Here is a 21,904-nt window from a genome sequence, read left to right on the forward strand (position 1 = left end):
TTAGTGTTGACAGGACTTTCACAATAAATGTGCCCAACACGAGTAAACGCGTCTTATGCACCCCTCCTCCTCCGGCAAATATTACTTGATGGCTCCGGCAAGTTCACTTGATGGTTTGTATCGATGTTTCAAAACGAATGAGAAGGGGCGGCAAAATAAAGGCGGCCCATGGGCAGCAAGTAGGTAAATCCGGCCCTGATTTCCGAGCAAATTTTGCGTGAAAGAAGGGAGAGGAGGAATGTCTATTCTCGGATTCATAGAGAACGGAACCTGACTTTCTGGCCTCTCCGATTTGTATAGTAAACATAGAAACTGAAAATGGGTCAAACTCCTTGACCTTGACCACACGTTGAAGACATTTTACATTCCGCCATTCGCTTCCCGATATTTATAAATAGCAGCTTCCGCTTTCCACTTTTTTTTTCATTCATTTCTCAGAGGCCCGCTTTATATTTATAGCGGCCGGCAAGGCTCTCTGAAATTCAGTTACTGGAGTCAAATGACAAAGCCTGACCTCTCCAAGATGAACTGGATTGTCAAAAGAGGCTATTCATAGAGAGACGGGAGATACGGCTCTCCAATGCGTAGAATTTGGCCTTCCCACTCAAATAATATTCTACAACGGAAAAATCGCGATATTTTGAAATTAAGTTACGATTTTTTGCCGATAAATCGCTGAGAAGATCAATATCTGAGCGATTATCTCAATCTTGTCGCGATTTTATCTCTGTTAAAATGTGTATCGCGTTCGATAATTGCAATAAATCGACGTTGATAAAATTGCGATATATTCTCCGATCAAATCGCAACTTATCGCGATCACTACTACCTACTTGGGCAATGGGTGAAATCTCGTTCCATTTTGGTATCTCACCCTCTCAACTACTTGATTCATTTCCTCATGCAACATTCGTTTGTTATTTCAAAACGAAAATCCATAAATTTGTCCTTGCACTAGTTATGAATTATTGAATGAGTAAAAACTCCTACTTCCTTTTCCTCGAAGATACACTTGAAAGTTTAGGGTTAAAATTAGTCCGTACTCTACGCAGTCGAATATAGTAATGATTCGGTAATTGGGATCTGTAACATTATTCGCAATAGCGATGACTTAATAGGGAAAAGTTACTTTTATGGAACCTCACAGGAGAGCAAAGGGCGCCGACAGAAGAATTTCAGGAATACGTTGGAACTACTACGAGAGCTGAGAACGCGGCGAGAGTTTGGGTGCGCCTTCATTTCGATGAGTATGCAATTTAAGCTACGTGGAGGTCGAAATAGTTGTATCACGCTTTCTGCTTAAAAATTGGGCGCTCCACGATGAATATACATATGCCAAAGAGCCCCTCATTGGCCGCTATGAAGCCCAAATTCAAGGACTATCCACGCAAAGGAATTTGGATTTATTGCACAAGAAACCATTGCGTTGAAACTTTCATTCTTTGATTGGTCCTGACTCGTGAGGTTTGAAGCGAGAAAAAACACATCTGTGTGCAGAACATTTTTGACCGCACAGGACTGGCAGGGAGGCAATTTAAGATTGTGCAATTAATGCCTCCTTTAATTCTAGGTGACCCTAATAATTCGAGTGGCTGGCCATGTACCCAAGTAGCAGTGATCGCGATAAATAGCGATTTTATCGGTTGGTTATCACGATTATAGCGGTGGCAATACATCGAGATAGTATCGCATTAAAAATTGCGATATGTGACGGTTAAATCGCTAAACATCGCAATTTTTGGTTCGATAAAATCGTGATTTAGCGCGATTTTTATTTCGTAAAAATCGCTATAAAGTGTCGAGCGATAAATCGAGGATAATTGCTCAGATGTTGATGATCCTGGCGATTTCATGAGATAAAATCGCAATAAATAGCGATTTTTCCATTGAGAAATGCTACTTGGGTAAGAGACGAGTTCTATTGGATGAGGCAAAACTCATCTTTGGTGATTTAAAATGTGATTACAGGTATAACATTAAATGGAACTCATTTTGCAAAATGGATCCACTATTTCTGGCACATTTTAGGAACAACATATGCACCATCAGTTTCCCTAAACCAGTAGGTGGATCTAGAGATGACCCCAAAAGTGGTTAAAAGTAATTCAAATGTATTTTGACTTGAGAATTCCACTTGTACAAATTTTTAAGCAAATACTGAATTACTCATCTCTTGAAAATATTCTGTGAACGCTTACCAACTAGGTATAATAATGTTAGACCATTGGTTTGTTCATTTTCCTAGGAATAGCGTCGTTTCCATCGTAATTAATAAGGATAGGGTAATTGTTAATGATGACAGAAAATATAATAAGGCAAAGGGAAATACCAGAGGGCCACGTCAGATATATAAAACAATTTTATTGGTATAAAAAGATGGAAAGAAAAATGCAGGTTACAAAATGAAACAACAAAATATTTGTATTAATAAACCAAAACAGTGAAGGTTGCAAGAAATCAATTCTTAAAAAAAAATAAAAAACAATTGTAAATGAGAGGAGTCAAAAAATTTTAAGATTTGTAAACAGATGGAATGTATGAAAAAAATTAAGTGACTCTATTCAGAGAATTGACTCTTTGTTTCAATCATGTTAAAAAAATAATAAATACTTAGGTACTTGATGCATTGAGATTTTTGTAAGTTGTGAGTCTTTCACACAGAGGCCTTTCATTTCAAGAAAGATTGGTCGATGATTTAAAGTAAAGTTATCCTCGAGATGATATGAACTATTGAAACTTATAGTACATAGTGTTGGTATAAAAAAACATATATTTCCAAGCACTTCATAAATACTGACCAAAATGTGTCACACGTAACTAATAAATTAGTATGGGTAAAAACATTCATTTTATTTTAAATTAAAAATAAAAAAACGCAAATTGTAAATAAAATTTGCTCCGTGTGTGATATTAGATGAAAAATTTCGCTTTTTGTTGTTTCTTGCATCTGAAGCATCAGATGAATTATTGCACATGAAGAGACTTTCAAATATTTTATCACAGGAGATAATCCTTGAAAAATTAAAGGAGCACTTGAAAATTGGACAATATGGGAGGTATTTTGAGTTTAGGTGTCTGGATGGTTACACTATGGGAGAACTAGACTTAGAACAGGTTATGAATGGAGTTTAGTAACATGGATTAATCTGAGGAGAGAGAAACACATTACATGCACAGCAGACCATTGCAAATGAGTATAACCGAGGGAAGAATCTAGTTATTTTTTTTTTAAAAAAGAAGAGAAGAAAGCGTGTCATTATCTTGGATTACAGAGTACACTTGGACGTAAACTCAATTACCGGTTCTCAACAAAATGAGCAATCAGCACTGAACATCATTGACAGGAGAGCTGATAGCCATTCATAGCAAGATTAATATACATTTAATAAATAAATTGAGATTTTTAATCTTCAGAGAGTGATAAACAAAAAATATTTGTTGGAACATAGATATTTCATTTCTTTTAGAATTACATTGTCATTGCGAATATTTGATAATGCCTATATGACTTGGTCATAAATTTGTCACTTTTTCCAAGCATGTAACTTACTTTCATATAAAATTTGAAAATTAAAAACATAATTTTGCCAGTTTTTGAAACAGCGTTTTGCACATTCTCCCAATATAGGAACCACATTAAGCTATCAAGTAACTTGTGATATATTACTACATCTTTTAATACTTTTTACTCAAATACTATTCGATAATCATTATGAATAAATTAGGATACCAAATAAGTACATAAAATGAAAACATAAATTTATTTGAATAAGTTAGAGAAAAGTGAGACAATTCTAAATTAAAACATGCACCGCGGAAACACAGTAAAATAATATATCACAATCGCGGTCATCCATAATAATTAACAATAAATTTACACAACTTAGATTTTTTACCAGAAATATTCATTATTTCAGGGAACGTAACAATTCTGTCCCCATGATTCCTGAAGGAACAATATCGACAGTTATTCAATTGAAAAACTTACCTAAACAATAGTTTCTAGAAAATTGCACTAGGATTAATACTATGATACAGGGGTTGAATCTGCATTTAATTTAAGGCGCAGCTCCGAGAGTTCATCGTGTTCACTTTCGATCGAGGCAGATCTTTTTTCTTTTACGGCTTGGTGCTGATTTCCTGTCCACCGTTCTTTCCAGTTTTCTAATCTTGCGATCTGAAACAAAAAATTCACTTGCGATTAGTTACATTGGTATTGATTTTTAAAGGAGAGAGAGTGCTCAAATATTTGAATGCATTCAGGGAGAAGGATCTATGGTTCCATAACATTGCAATGCAAAGGGGAATGCGGCTGAGACCCAGCGTTCAAAATGATTCAGTTTGAGAGAACTGAATTAAATTTTTGGTAAAAAGGGAGTTTAGTTAAAGTCAGTTGAATGAGGATGACATTGGTGGAACCCACCGGGGGAGATCTGTGGGACTCCTTTGGCTCCATAGAAGAGGGTGGAGGATTTATTTAGCTCCAAAGGGGGGTCCTGAGGGGGGGGGGGCCTTTCCAGAAAATTTGGGGAAATTAAGTTGTCTGAGGAGCAGTTCTAAGCAGTTTACACAGAAAATTTGACCACATTATAATTTCAAATATAAAAGATATGTTATGCACTTACTGAGAAAAATTCCTTAAAATTTTTGGGAGGAGCCAAGTCAATTTCTTGGGGAAGGTTTCCCCACCCCCCGCCCCCATAGTTCTGCCTATGGAGGATGAGAATGAAAGAGGTTCGTCTAAACATTCATAATTTTCACAAAGAGTTTGGCATATTGTTACAAGAAGGTAAAATATACAGAGAAACAGGGATAAGACACCGGAAAAAAACTTGAATACATCAAAAGGAACAAGATGTCTAAAATTTGAAAAAAAAAAAAAAAAAAGAACCAAAAGAGATGACTCCGTAAGAATGGAGACAATTAAGAGAACAAATACACAAGAAGAAGAATCATAGTTTAAGCAATAGGAAAGAGCCAATGAACAAAAGGCGCAGTTTTTTTTGCACCTAACGACATAATAATAAAAAAATTAAAAAATTGACTGCCATGAAAATAAAATAATTCATGCAAATCAAGAAAATGAATCTGATTTTTGAAAGTCATCTAATATTGTTGATAGACAGTGCAATTTCCACAAAAACAATTTCAGTCTGTTAAACAAGCAGGGTTACGTACATTCCTCATTAAATTGTGACCAACGGTGTTGATAACCCTACATATTTTTTATGATAACAGTTCTGGAAACAATGTATTGATTCTTATTTGTCTCTCTAGCTTTTTTTCTGAATAAACGAGTCAAAACTTAGGTGACAGGCTCTTCTCCTGAAAAGAGACTATACGTCCAAGAGTAAGAGATCAAATTGTTGGTGAAAATCATCCATTTCTGCATAAATGTATCTACTTTTAGAAAAAAGAAAGGGTATTCATTTTCCTTCACTATTTACAGTTGAAACACGCTCTTACAAGCTTTCATTCAACAAAAATATTTCAAACTTAAAAAGTATGACAGCAAACAGATGCTACTCTAAATGATAGAAATGAGAATGTTATAAGTACACAAGACAAAAATCAAAACTAAGATTCGGAACAGAATACTTTAAAATTGACAGTTTGGTGGAGGAAATACTTATCTTGAAAATGTAAATTGGTGGGAATTATTCCTGTAAAAAAGGGATAACTGGTGTCGGGCATATTTTAATTGAGTGCAGAAGAAAGTTACCGGCTTGAATCGAACGGAAACTGAAAAATAGGTCTAAAGTTTACTCTTTCATAAGACTCAGTATCAAAGAGAGGTTTTCAACTTTAATTTTGCAAATGAAATATTTTTTCTCCACTTGGAATTTTTGGCGAGAGAAACTACAAAACTAACTGGGTTTAAACTAATACCTATAGACTTTATACAAAAGTGACTGATTGCCTTTCTGCTTAACTCGGTCCTTCAGAGGGATTTGTTTGCTATTGGAATAAGAATGGTAACATAGAGAAGAATGATACAAAACTAAGAATAGTAATAAATTAAACGACAATACTCTTGGTGCACAAAAAAAAAAAGAAAGAAAAAAAGTAAACTTAAAAGTAAAGAAAACATACACTCAATGTAAAATTATCATCATTACATTGAAGGTCACTAACAGTTCAATTTACTGATGACTAATTTGGTTTGCTATAAATTAAATCATACTGCAGTTGCATTAGTAAGAATAGGAAAGAACTTCCTATGAAAATATCTACTGAAGCATGACAACGAAAAAATAAAACTAGAGACATATTCAAAAGAAACTATTTGAAAAAACAAACATGCAATCTGGGAGCTAAGAAACTGAAATTGAAATACCATTGAAACTATCCTAGCCATTTCCATGGAGTTTCAACCACAGGACTCGTAGGTGAAAGAAGCTGAACAAAAGTGACAATATTACGTGTTAACGATATATTTTTGTTTGTTTTACAAGCGAGTGAAGCAGAGATATGTTACAGAAATTGTACACACTGTTTTGCCAAAGAAATGTATTATAAAGTGAGTTTGAATCTAATGGTCTAATTGTGCTTTGTTAGTCTCTGTAAAAGCAATTTAACATTAGTAAAAGAGCGTTGCTAGACAGATAGAGAAGGTTATTGGAAGAGCTGGAGGTATGCATGAGTCATTTATTTTCATTTTTTGTACTTTGTACTATTTGTACTTTGTACCTATTTGTACTTTGAAGAATAGGAATTGGTTCGAAAGTGCAAAGAGGTTTGAGCAGATCCTGCAAGTGCACTTTGTTGTAGAAGCTCTATGTAAACTTTCAGTAAAAAAATGTTTTCTTATGTTGTTCTATAATAATATTCAATTTACTATAATACAATAGACGTGATTTATTTTGGTCTAGTTAACCTTCCACATCCCAGTTTCTCAGAGTTGAGATCTCTTATTCAGTTTCATATGCCAGCAGATTGAAACAAAATAAAGGCTGGTATAATACATATGTATTTTGCTTTTTCGTAAACCCAATGAATGCAAGAAAATCGCAGAGAGCTCATTCATTCCACATTTCAGAATTTAAATAAAAAATACCCATGCATGTCTCCCATTTCAGAGAAAAGTGTGTTAGTGTGAGGGGGAGCATAAATTCTTTCAGATTTAATTAAGGCATCGAAACAAATCAATACGCAGACTTTGTTGGTAATCTGATTTTCAGGATCTTTCTTTAACAAAGGGCCTCTAGACAAAGTATGATCATGTTCTCTCTCTAGATTTCAAGAGAAAAACAAATCATATGATAGGAAGTCTAGAAATCTACCCTCAAACATGGTATGTCGGTATGGGCGTTTGATATCACATTGGTTACGTGGGAAAAATAGGAATGATGTCCTTTGATTTGTTAATATCTCATTGAGAATAGATTTCTGAACTTCCCGTAATGTGAATTGTTTTCTGCGTAAAATTTTGAAGAGAAAATGAGTGACTTTTATTTCTAGTTCAGACCTTGTGGACAGGCCCAGTAATGACATGAAATTGATGTGTGATAGCCTCCACCGATGAGCTATGGTCAACATGCAGCCGGCAACAGACACCAATCATTTTAGACCTCCCGCAAGAAGAAATGTAAAATTACCAAAAGAAATATTTCATGAGTGATGAATAGTCAAATAGTTAGTTAGTTCCTTAATTTACAATGATCAGCAACCAAGCAATTTTTTAAACTGATACATGACTAAATATATACACAAAAATTTGGATTAATGCATGATTCACCTTCCCCTCACCCCCTCTAGATCGGCACATATGTACAACTGCCTGTCTCAAACTCCATTTACTGTATTTAAAATTTTGACCAGCCAATTACAAAATACCTGAAAAATTAAAAGACCGAACAGCAGGATTAATTTAGGGAAGTATTGAAGTTAGAAATCCGGTCACTAGGGTGCTCATAACAGGCCTTGCTTTGTTCCCCATCTTGAGAACTCAAAATCCCAGATGAGACTTGAAAAGAAGATGGTGACAAAATTTGCTTGAAAATTAATTTTGTAAAGAGTTATCAAGATTTTTACCTCTGCTTTTAGGTCAGCAACTTTGTTTTGAAGATCATGAACTTTATCACTGTCATCAGCATTGCCTCTCAGTTCACCTTCTGCAACCATCTCTTCATTCTGTTAAAATGAAAAATAATCAAAAAATGAGAGACGAATACTCGAAAAAAGATACCAAATGATACAGAGAAAAATATTTTGCAAACTGAGGGTTTAAAATACTTGGTCTCAGTAGGTTTTTGCATTTCGGGATTTGAAAAAAGAAAGAGGGGAACCAGATTTAATTCTGAAATTTTTTTAACTAACAGATAGGGTAAAAAGTTGTTTCCTCTGACAAAAAAAAATGGTTTTGACTGAAATATGTACTCTTAAATTTTTATTTAAATTTGGAAGTTTTCTAGAACCTATTTGCAAGAATTAAATAATAGATTTACACCTCGATGAATGATACGATTTTTGAATCACACCTTTTCTAGATCAGACATGGCAGCTTCTTAAACTCCAAAAAGAGATAAAATAAAAAAGGGGTAAAGCTGCAACCAAGAGGGTGCATTGAGCCTTGGAGAGTTTTTTTTTTTTTTTTTTTATAAACATTTATAAAAAATCCCTATTGAATTTTATTATTCTTCCTCTGCAATAAAAAAAAACTGAGTACAGTGACAGAATTCAATTGGATCAAACAATAGTAAATAAATTACCTGAAGCTCCAATCGAGAAATTTTTTGGGTAAGCTCAGCTACTAGTTGCGTATGCTCAGCATCCCGAATTCTGGCCATCATTTGATCATCCTTCATCTGAAAAAAGCATACACTTCTGAATCATTTTTTTTCTGAGGGTGATAAAATAATAATTTTAATTAGTTAAGCAAGGATAAGCAATAAAAATTTTCCCAGAAAGATCTAAAAATTTGAAGACTAAGCTGTCAACCACAATCAAAGTAATCATAAACCTCTCAAAAAATTTGCATCAAACAATGCAGACATTCCTTTTCTTTGAGAGGGAAATATTTGGTGTCATAAAAACATTAGAGTTGACAGAAATAAACTTATCCTCGAGAAAAGGTTTGCGTTTCATTGAAAAGGTTCAGTTTATGTACTTAAAATTCAAATTCAAGTATGTTTATTTCACTTCAGTAGGTTTACATGAGTAACACAGCCAATTTTAACAAGATTTCATAAAAAATAAAATAAAAACATCCCACCACCCTTTAAGCAAGAACTTGTGGTGGGTGGAAACTTCATAAAAACAAACTATCAGACAGTAAACCCTTACCTTGGATTCTAAATCAGAATATCTGTGCTGCTGCTCTCTTAGTTTAGAATGCAATTCTTTTTGTTGGGATTCTAAATTTTCTATTTCTTCCTTCAGTCTTTTGTTGTCTTCATCTTGGCGGCGCAGTTGATTACCACTAACTTGAACCTGCGTTTCTAGTTCCATTACCTGAGGAAATTGAAAGAAAAGAATATTCGTTTTTTCATTAGATATGAAATCAATGGATCAAAAATGAAATGTATATTAGAATCAACTTGATGAGTAAAAAAATATTTGAGCAAGCGAGGATAAACAACCGAAAAGCACTGCTGTCATTTTAAACTTTTAACACAGCTGGGGTGGCGAAAATAGCAAGTGACATTCTCTGTAAAAAAAAAAGAAGAAAATAAATAGAAATATGAACTTCTTTTTTAAAATACTCAAGTCTTATCACATCTTTTGATATTTCGTTACCGCAGAATGTTTGAGCAAAGAAGTTAAATGACTTGTAGGATTAGAATCTTGCTGATTTCAAGCACTTCAAATAACCTACAATGTCAAAAAATATACTGCATTAAGCCCTATGGGATTTCAGACTGCAGAATAAATAAATAGAATAGGTCAGTAGTAAGTAAATTGAAGAATAAGTAAAGAGAGATAATTACCTTTAACCTGAGTTCTTTTAGTTCAGAGACGGCTTCCATTTCCCGTAACCTACTTGTCATTAATTCTTCTTCAAGCTTTTGCGTTTCTTGACTATTCCAACCTATTAGCTGACCTATTTTCTTTGGCGTTGAGTCAGGAGGCGGTGGAGGATCCAGTTTCCGTTCCTAGAGACAAAAATGACAAGAATTAAAATTTACAGACATGCATAGTAAGGGGAATACGGTTGTTACGATGAGAGTTGAAAAAGTTTCTATGCCCTCCTACAGAAAAAAATTATTCTTTCACACTCCGATTCTATCGATTGATTGATAATGTTTGACTTTCTAGACATTCCTCACGAATTTCCAAGCACCTTATCGTACTGTAATATGTCAGGTATTTTACAATGAATTTGACATGGAGACATCTTGAAATAGCTTAAAAGCATGTCCCAGCATGTCACTCTGAACTTACTTTCAGCACTATTTTGAAGTATTTCTTATTCAAATTTTGTGTAAAAGTACCTGACATTTTACAGCAAGATGCAATGCTCAGAAATTCATACAAAATTTTCTAAAATTTAAAAATTATCAATAGATAGTTTGACTTTCAAATTGTTCATAAAAGTACTGAAGAACCACTTCAAAAAAGAACATAATGGTGAGGTTAATCTACATTTTGTTCTTTGAAATGATCATCTCTACTGCACTTGAAATCAAATGAAAAAGAGACAACTAAGATAAACAAAGATCAATACAGTTCTTACCTGCAAGTGTTTTTGCCATTGCATGTTGAGCTCAGTGACTCTCTGTCGCAATTCTTTCAGAGATAAATTTGCTTCGGCCTCTCTCAATTTGACAGCAATTAGCTCCTCTTGAAGATGAGCAACAGAGTTATCCACGACTGTTTCTCGAAGCCTTTTTTTATCCTACAATGACGAAAAATTAATTAATTTTTGACATGTGGTTGAATCGTACTAATCTCCTTACATGAGCTGAGTATTATTCTTTGGAAGTGACTTTTTCAATATGTGACTTTATGATTAACGTAGCAGAACTTAGAATTTCATCTAGTAAGATAATAAACTGTTTGGAAGAGCAAAGACGATTTTTTTAAATATTAAAACGCATTCTTGTACAGAATCTTTAGATAAAAACTACCAATATTTATTTTCTTTCTTACAAGATTAAACTGAAATATTTCAGAGAGGAAGGATTATTTCATGAATTCATAAAAAAAAAAAAAAAAAAAAAAACAAAGAAAAAAAACTGTTTCCAATGAACAGTAAATTTTGGAGTTACTTGTAGGTAAAGGAATGAAAATGGAATTTTACCTCTTCTAATTCTTGAATTCTATCCCGAAGATCTCTGATTAAGACCTCATTTTCTGCTTCTCTTAATCGTACTTTGACTAGCTCCGCTTGTAGACAATGAATCATATCTTCTTTTTGAGTGAGCAACTCTCTCTTTGCTGTAACTTCTTCTAAAGATGACTGACATGATGTATTCTGGGGAGAAACAAATATTTCATTATTGACTTGAAAAAAATAGAAAAAAAACCAAAAAGTGCATGATACTTCATGGTAGCAAGTCACTAGCAGTGTTATTCACACTAAATTCACGCAACACTATAAAGAGATTGATGAAGCTGAGGAAGGATTTAGTGAAGCTTTCCTCTTGTATTTTGGCAACACGAACTTAGGCAATCATTGAAATTTTATATTGCAAAGCAAACTGCTTCCATTTTACATCATCATTAGTAAAATGTCGCCAACAAACATCACTTTCCAAAATATTAGTTGATACTTGAAAGTCGGATCGTTTCTGAAATCGCTTTTGGAAGTGCTAACACAGACCTCTTTCTTCTTAAAGTGCTCCCCTTTTGATTGAAAACATCCCATGGCAACTAATGAAGAATTTGAAGGTGTCTGAAACTTGGTGAATTTCATGTTTAAGATGATACTGCCAAGAGAACTGAGCAAGAAAATATCCCTGATTTTTATATTAACCGGTCATTGGAGGAAATATGACAAAATAACTGAATCTGCTAAAATGCATGTGCTTAAATAGGAAATGACGTCAGATGACGTCACAAGGCGGTACATACATTGTCTTACTTTCAAATCCATTTTTCTATGATTTCCCATACCAGAAAAAAATTATGATTAATATTGAAAACTCAGCTTACAAAGCATTCTTTATTGAAGCAACAAAATTTTTTCGACCAAATTCTCCATTCAGTGCAGAGATCATGAGCTCCTGGCTCAATTTCTTTCCATTTTTACTGATAAAGCACAGGGTGCCAGAGGAGGAAGCACAAAATAGTGATGTGAAATCTTATTTGCTTGGCTGATCCATCACTCCCTTAAATTTTTCGATCAAAACATAATAAAATCAACAGATTGTGTGATAGATGCATGGCAAGTATATCCTTACATTCTGTTCGATCATCAGAGATAGGTTCCTAATTTCTTCTTGAGCAAGTTCCAGCCTATGCGAGGTTTCTAAATGAGTGTGCTTCAGAGCTGCTAGTTCTCGCTGTACGACGAACGTGGTTTCTTCTTCCTCCGCTCGCGAGACTTGGCCCCTTACAAGACGATCTGCTAGTTCAGTTGATTCATTCTCTAAAAGTTCTACTCTCTGCTTCAGTAATTTGTTCTCATTTCGTAATCTCTGCAAAAGTAACAATTTTAATAGTATTTCAAAATTTTAAATTAAATAATGTTTGCAATAATTAAAGAAATAAAGCATTGTAAATAAACTAAAGGACAGAAACAGCAATTAGAAACAGGTTTGAAATAGACAAAATAAACCAAGCCTAATGTAGAGTAGAAAAAAAGCTGAGACATTCCGAGGATCCTGGACTTTTTAACTGAAGAACATACATCTACCCGGTAGAACCGCAACAACGAATCTTGTTGGCAGTGTTTGAAAATCTCCGCTCCTATTTTAACTTTTTAAAGGAGAACATATTGGCATCATTCCTTGAAGTTTTCACAGAATTTTCCTAGCACGAAGAAGAAAAATAACGCTAATTTTTGAGAATTGCCGTTGAGTAGTTTTCCATTTAGAAAGTAAATTATGACAGGATGTTTGCAATGTGGTAAACCAAAATGCGTGGTTGCAGACTTACACCATCGACATGGCTAATTATTAAACTCAATTTCACAAGATTAGTGTGTGCTCTAGGGTGCTTGATAATTTTTTGTCTGCATAGTGTTTTTAAAAATCCCGGCAGTTCCTTGACACACCGGAAATAAAGTTATCAAATGAAGTACCTTTAATTATTTGCTCTTGGCATGGAATAGATGGAAACAGAAAGAGTTAAGAGAGCCAAATTGGAATACATTGTTGAAACCTTAAAATTTACTGCTATTACCGCTTTAGGAATACATGTTCCTTTAAAATTCATAAAGATAGCCTTATCAACAAATGGAACTAACCTTTAATTCTACCATTTCTTCCTGTTCTTTCTTCTTCATTATAACATATTCCTTTTCTAGCTTTTTCATTTTCTTCGAACTAATTTTGATGTTATATGCTATTTCCATTAATTCATCTAGATTGCTGTCAGCTCTCGAAGGTAAGGTTTTTTGAAAAAACTGAAAAAAAGACGATACAAGAATTTAGCAAATAAGTGAAACAAATAATTCAGAGATTAGGAAAATCAAAAACTGTTAAGCAACTGAGTGCGTTTAAGCACTGTTAATCGAACAGAGAAACCCATACTGTTGCTTGTTACAGAGTTCCAAAGATGAAGTAACAGACTACAGAGTTCCAAAGAAGAAGTAACAGACTGCTGCTTCACTATCTTGCCATGAAAAGTTGAGAACATTTTTTAAGGAATGTGTTTTGAAAAGGAAGAAAATTACTTTACATTTTCGCTACAACTTGCATCAGAAAATGTCAATAAATCGCAACTCATTATCCTTTTTCGTCAATGGCCTCAATAACAATTTTCCTTCTAAGTGTTTTAACTTCAAAACCTACTGCACTGCTTATTTAATAGAGAGGAATATAAATACAATACAATCTTCACAATGTTAAGGTCCAGGCTGCGTAGAAAATCGATTTGCTTGTTTTGTACATTTTTAAACATTTTCCTTTCATGGAGGGAAGGCTTTTTCTTAGTTTCAAGGAAAAAAACATGGGGAAAGATGATCATATTCATCACTTTCTCCCAAAAGTCTACCTGGATCTGCTAACCCAACTTTTTTCCGTATACTTGGGAGCTAGTTGACTCTTTCAGAGGAAATACATATCTTTAAAATTTGAGAGGTGGCGGTGGATTTAGTGAAGTTCTTTGCCTGATTTATCTATGATTCATAAAAAAGGCACCTTGGACAGTCGGAAAGTGCTTAATCCACTAGTGGTTCCACAGCAACAATTGAAAACAGAACGAACTTGATTTTTACTCAGTTTTCGTCTGTACATGAAGAGTGGAATTATTTTCCATGAAGACAACATCCTTGTAAAACAGTTACCTTGATGACAAAGAACTTACTTTGAGCATGCCTTCCATATCAAGAGCTAAGAGATCCTGTTCATTAACTTGGAGCAGAGCTAAAGCGATTTTGAAAATTATTTCCATTCCTTCTAGGAGGAAGACGTCAATAACCCTACAATGAAGAGCAAAAGAAAAAATAATGAGGTCAACAAGAAACACATTGAATTTTTTTAAACTTTTAAAATTTATTTGCTGATAAGTTGAGCTTTACAAGGAAAAACCTCATTTTCATTTGGGTTTTCACACAGAATAACATTGAATTCATTGAGTACAAGCCTTTCTGCATTTTTTAAAAAAGCCTGTTCTCTATTTGGACTTCATTTTGCAATGAGGAACTAGAATTTTCAGCTCACTTTAGAAACAACATATGTGCCACTGGTTTTCTTATGCACTTGGGTGCTTTTATGGATGGGCCATAAATACCGTTCACTACTTATTATAAAATGAAGTTCATTTGTCGTTTTCCTAACGATCTGTCCAAACTTTTGTTAGAGCGAAAAGAAGAGTTATTTTTCAGAACAAGTTTTAAGAAAAACAAAAAGCTCAATAAACACAACTATATAGGAGGAGGTAGTCTTTAAGCATAAATAACAGGACTTCTTTCAAAGAAAAAATTACTAAAAGAAAGTTACAAAAATTCCAACTAACCTATTGGCAGTCGGAGTGGCGAAGGCTGTTGTGAACAGCGTGAGAAACCAGCTGCTTGCATACATACTAGTGTGAAAATTTTGAGATTGAAAATGAATAAATAGTTCCGGTAGAAGTTCCTGCAAAAAATAAGAGTAGCTTTCATTAGTGGCAAGGTTGACACTGCATATATTAAAAATGGAACATGACTTTTTTCAAATGATCTTAGCCAAACATGCAGAAGTATTCTTTCGTGAGCTGGGTGATCTGAACAGTCGGGGTCAGACAGGCAGGTCGGAACACTGGGAAAAATCCTGGGGGGGGGGGGGAGCTGTTGATATGTTAGGTTTTCTTGGATCAGTATGTCTCCTTCACATCGTAAAGAGACGACTAAAATGTGCAAATCACAGCAATGATGGGTCTGAATTCTCAAACACTTTTTCGGTACCAGTCGGCCGCCATAAACAGTTAGCTATTTTCCAAAATTGACCACTTTCTTCTCATGTTAAGTAAGATCATGATCTCTTTACTTTCCACAGTGAGGTTGTTGACCCCAAATTAGTTTTGATGTTACGCCTCAGCTTTAACTCTCAAACAAAGAATGTGGAGTCGATTAAAAGATGAATTTTAGACTTTTAAAAATTATGAAATGAGAACTAGATGCATACCTGAACAAGATTCTCTAGTTGAAACATGCAAAGACCTAATTCTGCCATGGATGGCTTAAACATATCCCGCATTCGATAATTTTGCATGATTTTCACAAAAACTGCAAAAGTCTCTTCCTCCGGCATCTGCAATTGAAGAAACAAATATTTGTAGGAATATCAACATTTATTAACTGTAGCAAATGATTCCAATTTGATACAACATACAGCAACACAACAGAGTGTCAAAAGGAGGACTGAATAAACACATGCTTGAAATCAATCCAAAAATCATTAAAGCAAATCGTGATATGCTGCTCGAGTACTTAGAAAAATTTCGAATTTATCATTTTATATTCTAATCAAAATAACAATTGGACTTATTAAGCAACAGAAGTCGATCTAGATTGATTCTCCATGCTGACAGACTTATTTTCCTTAAAAACAGCACCCAATTACAGTACAAAAATTTCAGCATTCTTGGAGGGATGGATAGAAAGCCAGTTGTTTCACTTACATGCATCAGAAGAAGGCCAACAATGAATCCAGAACCTTGACAGTAACCAACTTCTCTGTCATGCAAAGAATATGCTTTCATCACGTTGAATAAGCTTCCTTGTCCTAGCCCATCCTTTTCCTTGAAGAAATCGTGCTCGGGATACGTCCGAGCAATATCCCTGCGTATCACCTGTTGAAGAAAAGATTTTATAAGAAACGCACTACTGACTGATTTTTACTGATGTTGAAAGTATAAGAATGTAATGAACGGTTTGATTCGTATAAAACAAGTCTGGTGAACATTTCATAAGCTTATTACAGCTTAAAATATCCTCAAGGGATGTTTTGGAAAAAAAAAAACCTACAATGGTTTTACATTTGATAACGGTTATTTCATAATTTTCCTCACTTTTCAATTATAATCTTACCTGGTTCCATCACTTCTAGTTACAGTGTAACCAGTGGTTTAAAAATGTCAAGCACATGTAGTATTTTCAAATTTTAACCAGAAGTTAACATTTTTAGTACCATAATGTCTCACCATAGTTGTAAATGTAATTTGGACAGTCAAAACGGATGACTCGGCCATAAATTTCTCACACAGAGCATTTTATTTCCTGTATGAAAATCATTGATAAGGAAGTGGCGGAACTAGGCCTTTGAAGGCTAGATAGGTACTTTTCATGAAAAAAACTGAAGGTGATATGGCTATATGCCGAAATCAGGGAAGACATGTGATTCCCAGTTTTAATATTAGTTTTCAATCCATCTATAGGTAAGGTTCTATACTCCTTGGGGGGTAAACGGGGGGGCCCAATTTTAAAAATCGGGGCTCCTTTCCGAATCGCAAATTGATTGCATCCAAATTGAGGAGCAGAACACATTTACATCTTAAGTGACTCCTAAGAGTTCTAATAGGCCCCCTGAATGGCAGAAAGTAACTCCCTGAGGAGGGGGGCCTCGCCCCCGCCAAAAATTTCTCAAGATTCCTCAGTGGTCGCAAAATTGACGTCGATTCTCCAGAAAAAGACGGTTTCCTATGTAATCGACCTCGAGGAGCTCAGGGAACATGAAATTTAGAGTCCTCGGGGTCGATTACATAGGAAACCGTCTTTTTCTGGAGAATCGACGTCAATTTTGCGACCATTGAGGAATCTTGAGAAATTTTTGGCGGGGGCGAGGCCCCCCTCCTCAGGGAGTTACTTTCTGCCATTCAGGGGGCCTATTAGAACTCTTAGGAGTCACTTAAGATGTAAATGTGTTCTGCTCCTCAATTTGGATGCAATCAATTTGTACATGGATGTCACCTCACCTTTTCACAAACTGATGTTGCTTTAATGTATTCTGCATACTGTTGTTTGAGAGGTGAGTCCAGTGCTCCACATAGGAGTTGCCACGACATATTCCGCCATACATCTGGTATGCCTTTCCTGACGAGCTCCTATAAAAATAAAGAATGGGAGATTAATATACAATATCTGAATTTCTTGAATTTCCCTATTCTATTCTACAGTTCTGATTTTCAAAAAAGAATTTTCTGATGAAAGCCCAGGGTTTTCTGCTACTTTCTCCTAGAAACTTTCAGGAAAAGCCGAGTTTTCCTTTCGAGTTTAAAGAGGAATATTCTATCATCTAATTTTTTGCGTTAAAAAGGATCACCAAACTCGAAATTCCCGTTTTGTAACACCCATTCCTAAATGAATCCCGTAATTTTCCCGAGGGATTTTGGCACCCGATAAACCAAAATACATCCCAATTTTTCTAGACTAGATACCACGTTGGCGTGTGAGCATATTTCTTGCAGTGGCACTGAAGAATTTCGGACTACATTTTGCTTTAAGGTACAACTATTTCTGGCTCATCCATGGAAGCATCTATCTGCACGGAAAAACTCACGGCGCATACGTTGTTTCTAAAATGAGCTAAAAATAGTAGCTCATCCTTATTGCGAAATTTAATACACATTTTAAAATGAGAAGAATATATATTGATACCTTGAGAATATTGTTCTTCTTCTTCGAGTAGTGGTCAAAATCGTTGACGATACGACCCCAGATGTCCAAGTCCGTTTCCTCTCCTTCAGTGATACCATGATCCTGACTGGAGCTGGTACCTGCGCAAAATAAGAATGACATGAATTTAAATGAAGTCAAATTGCAATTAATTCGAATTAGTACAATATGAAAAATGTAAAATATTGAAAAATTATTTTAACTTGAAAAACATATGTTCTGAATTTAGGTGGGCTCTGAATTACAGTTCAAAGGCCATGCTTAACTCAGAAAAGCATTAAATAAGTTCAAACTTGCAATCGCGGCCTTTCCAGACCATTCGACTCAAAATTACGTACGTGCATTTGACACTTGAGTCGTTTTACGTAATGAATACAGCACAGAATTTGATAAAATCCGAGTTTTAGTGTTAGGGCCCAAATTGTTTTATCATGCGGCATAATCAATTATGAACTTACTTCCGATAAAAGTAAGCAAAATGGGATAGGATTGTTCTTTACATATAGCTCTCCAAAAAAAGGTTACATATGTCTTTTTCTCCTTTTTTGGAGATAATGAGCGTAACAATAATGAACAGCGGCAACCGTGCGAGAAGAAACGTTTCACCTGCTTGGAGAGAAATATCTCTGTTCATATGAAACACCAAGGTGTCCAGTTCAGGTAATCGACATGTTTGGTCGTAGGAACCGAACTTCGGTTTAAGTAACCATAGTTTTTGTTAGTATTAGGTACAGTTTTAGTAACAGTGCTAGCTTAGTATGCTAACCGAGTAAACGAACCGAAGTTCCGGTTTTTAGGACCGAAGACTTTAATTACCCGGATCGAAAACTTTGGTGTTCCGTACGGACCAAAGTTTTTCTATCCATGTGTTGATAGATAAATTATCAGTTGTAAAAAATGATAAACGTTTGGCACAATACCTGAATCATACATAAACATGGGTCAAGAGAGGACATAACATTACTCCGCAATAAAAAACCGTGGACGGAGTGCGAAAAAATAAAAAAAAAAAATGAATTACTACGGCCACTTGAGTTCTAAAAATTCAAGACTTTCGAAGCTTAGAAGAGCTTTACATCCGCAACATCCGCGCACTTCTTCGCGCACCCCGAGAGCGCGTTTAAAAACGACGATAGCAAACGACTTGACTGATAAAAAGTCAGCGTGTGTTTGCCAAGACACTTGATTTTCGTGGGCTGGGCTACTCTACGTATCTTCGTGTCGTACTGTTAGAGATAGCTGTACACTAATCCTAAACAAAAAGGAACGGTTGAAAACAGGATTTTTGTTTTTTTTCCTTCATTCATTTATATAAATTTCCTTTTCGTGACGATTGAATGGACTGCAATACGCCCGAGGGAACCAAACACAAAAGTTTCTTTTTCTGAATGCAATGCAAATATGTATGCAGGGTGTCTAGTATTTTTTAATTTTGAAAAATCCTGATATTTTCCTGATTTTTCCTGATATTTTATAAAAAAATGCCTGATTTTTTCATTTTGAAAATTCCTGATATTTCCCTGATTTTTCAACGATAACGGCGCGACGACTCCTGGCACAGTAGGCAAAAAGCAGTAAGACTTCTCCGCTGAGGAGATTCGCGTAAGAAAAATTCCTGATAAAATATCCGATTTTTCTGATATTTTCCTGATTTTTTCCCGGTCGGCCAAAATTCCTGATATTTTCCAGTTTTTCCGGTTTTTCCTGATGGTAAACACCCTGGTATGACTGAAAGTGGAAATTCCTTAGGACGGAGGAATAATAATTATACCTTAACGCGGGGTTCTGCCTTCATTTCATAAAATAGGCAAAAGCGGTTTCGCAGGAGTTCGAATAATGATATACTCGCGTACTAACTGGGAGTCAATAGTAAGTCAGGGTTTTCTTTCCGTTTATTTGACCGAACGGGTGACAGAAGTTTCAACGACACATCGTGAAAGCCAAAATAATGTCATCACAAAAAATGAACTTTCTTTTGAAGTCTTGACGACGGAAATTCCTCATTTTTACCATAAAAATTCACTGTCCTGTCGCTAAAGAGTTCTCTCTTCAGAGTAACGAGAGGATGCCAAGGAAAATATGTTGTTGTATGAGTGTGATTGTATTGGTGCAATTATTGAAGACCCTACCAATGCCGAACATGACGACAACGAAAAGCAAGGGAAAAAAAATTAATATTTAAAAAAATGAGACCCCCCTCCTCAGAAACTCCCCAAAAAACCTCCAATAAAACATGCAGTTTACCGAGGAAAGAGGGAGTACATCTTAGAGCTTTACAGTTATTTAGACATTTCACAAAACGTACCCACTATTTCTGGTTCATATATAAAAGCACTTATCTGCACAGGGAACCTAATGGGCCACATATTATTTCTCAAATGATCCGGGAATGGCAATTCAGAGTTTCCACAGAATATAGAAAATTTAATTTCGCTGACATTTCTCTGATTTCTTTGACACATTTTTGTAAAATTCCCTGACAATTTAAGACATGCCAGATGGTAAAAAGACATAATTAGAGATAGTTTTTAGGAAAAATTTGTCGTTCAAAATGTCCAACCCACTCTAAAAGGCAAATAAAAGTGACTTGATAATTTTCCCTGGCGGTTTCGTCATTTTCCCTGACATTTCCCGGTTTTTCCTGACTTTTTAAAATTTTTCGACATTTCTCGGTTTTCCCTGACTAAGACAATCCTGAATTCCCTACTACGAAATTTAGTCCGGATATAGCTTATCAAGAGAGTCCAGAATAGTTTCCATCGAGAATTCCAAACTTGCACCTCCAATAATCAGACTGAAAGAAAGCTATGCAGCTGAGGCGCTTAGGGGGTTCCGTCCCAGCAGCTCGTTTGAGCCTGAACATCATGTAAAAAAGACACCTGTCTTATTGTCAGCTTACCAACTAAAACCCATTTACACGGCCTCTTTAATACAAGCTGCTATCCAAGACGACACCTGAAGATCTAGTTTCGGATTTCGTAATTAATTTGTTACTAATTCAAACCTCATTACGAATTATCTACCGAGCACGTGGACTCAAGTCGTCTCCTTCTGGATTAAATAGCAGGGACGTCATTTGAGCCTGGAAGCATGCAATGTTGCCGAGAATTTTAAACCATTTAATTTTGAGAGAGCGGGTACACGCGGCTTCATGAAAACTTTACGACAATTTCTTTAATTTTAAAAAGATATGCATAGCTGAAATTTTCATGAATCGATGTGCAACGTATTTTCTGTAAAATACATGCGTAAACTATCGCAGGGTGTCTACTAAAACAGGCTGCTCAAAAATAAGTACTTTTACAGTGCTTTTTCAGTATATTCTCGAGAAATTCAGTGCCTCCTCCAACAAAAAAATTCCGTACTTTTTCAGTACCTCCATTTGACGAAATTGGAAAAATTTCAAAAATTTGAAATTGCAACAAAAATGACAAAAAAAATGAAGAAAATTCCGGACCTTTTTGCGGAATTTCCGCACTTTTTCAGTACTTCCGAACCGCCCTTAAAAAATCAGTACTATTTCCGGACTTTCCGGAAATTCCGCACTTGTAGACACCCTGTATCGGCTTGTTGTCGATGGTTATTAAGCTCAAATGAAATCAAAGTTAATGTCGGTGATGTGCGATAGCCAATAATGCATTTTTCTCGGACAAATTATTTATTACCTAATCCGCGATTAAAAAAAATTGTTATCTAATCAACTTC

The 21,904-nt window shown here is 35.1% G+C and overlaps 1 protein-coding gene across 7 annotated transcripts in view; it reads right to left on the minus strand.

Annotated features, from left to right (window-relative positions):
• Positions 1–2,341: 2,341 nt before the first annotated feature.
• Positions 2,342–21,904, minus strand: part of Evi5 (ecotropic viral integration site 5) — an 84,842-nt gene continuing 65,279 nt past the window's right edge. For 4 of the 7 annotated variants that reach the window (XM_019061993.2, XM_072297936.1, XM_072297935.1 and 1 more), the window contains 15 exons: positions 18,182–18,300; positions 17,500–17,628; positions 16,207–16,377; positions 15,711–15,836; positions 15,064–15,182; positions 14,413–14,527; positions 13,352–13,510; positions 12,345–12,581; positions 11,243–11,416; positions 10,676–10,837; positions 9,930–10,094; positions 9,286–9,453; positions 8,712–8,807; positions 8,035–8,133; positions 2,342–4,177 (listed from right to left, as the gene is read on the minus strand). In XM_019061993.2, coding sequence (XP_018917538.1) covers positions 4,028–4,177; positions 8,035–8,133; positions 8,712–8,807; positions 9,286–9,453; positions 9,930–10,094; positions 10,676–10,837; positions 11,243–11,416; positions 12,345–12,581; positions 13,352–13,510; positions 14,413–14,527; positions 15,064–15,182; positions 15,711–15,836; positions 16,207–16,377; positions 17,500–17,628; positions 18,182–18,300 — 2,189 coding nt within the window. In that variant the 3' untranslated portion in view covers positions 2,342–4,027. Of the gene's footprint in view, positions 4,178–6,337; positions 6,400–8,034; positions 8,134–8,711; positions 8,808–9,285; positions 9,454–9,929; positions 10,095–10,675; positions 10,838–11,242; positions 11,417–12,344; positions 12,582–13,351; positions 13,511–14,412; positions 14,528–15,063; positions 15,183–15,710; positions 15,837–16,206; positions 16,378–17,499; positions 17,629–18,181; positions 18,301–19,119; positions 19,439–21,904 lie in introns of those variants that run through there. The other 3 variants (XM_072297938.1, XM_019061995.2, XM_072297937.1) reach the window with 3 other exon arrangements.

This window comes from Bemisia tabaci, chromosome 3, assembly GCF_918797505.1.
Source record: "Bemisia tabaci chromosome 3, PGI_BMITA_v3".
Lineage (NCBI taxonomy): Eukaryota > Metazoa > Arthropoda > Insecta > Hemiptera > Aleyrodidae > Bemisia > Bemisia tabaci.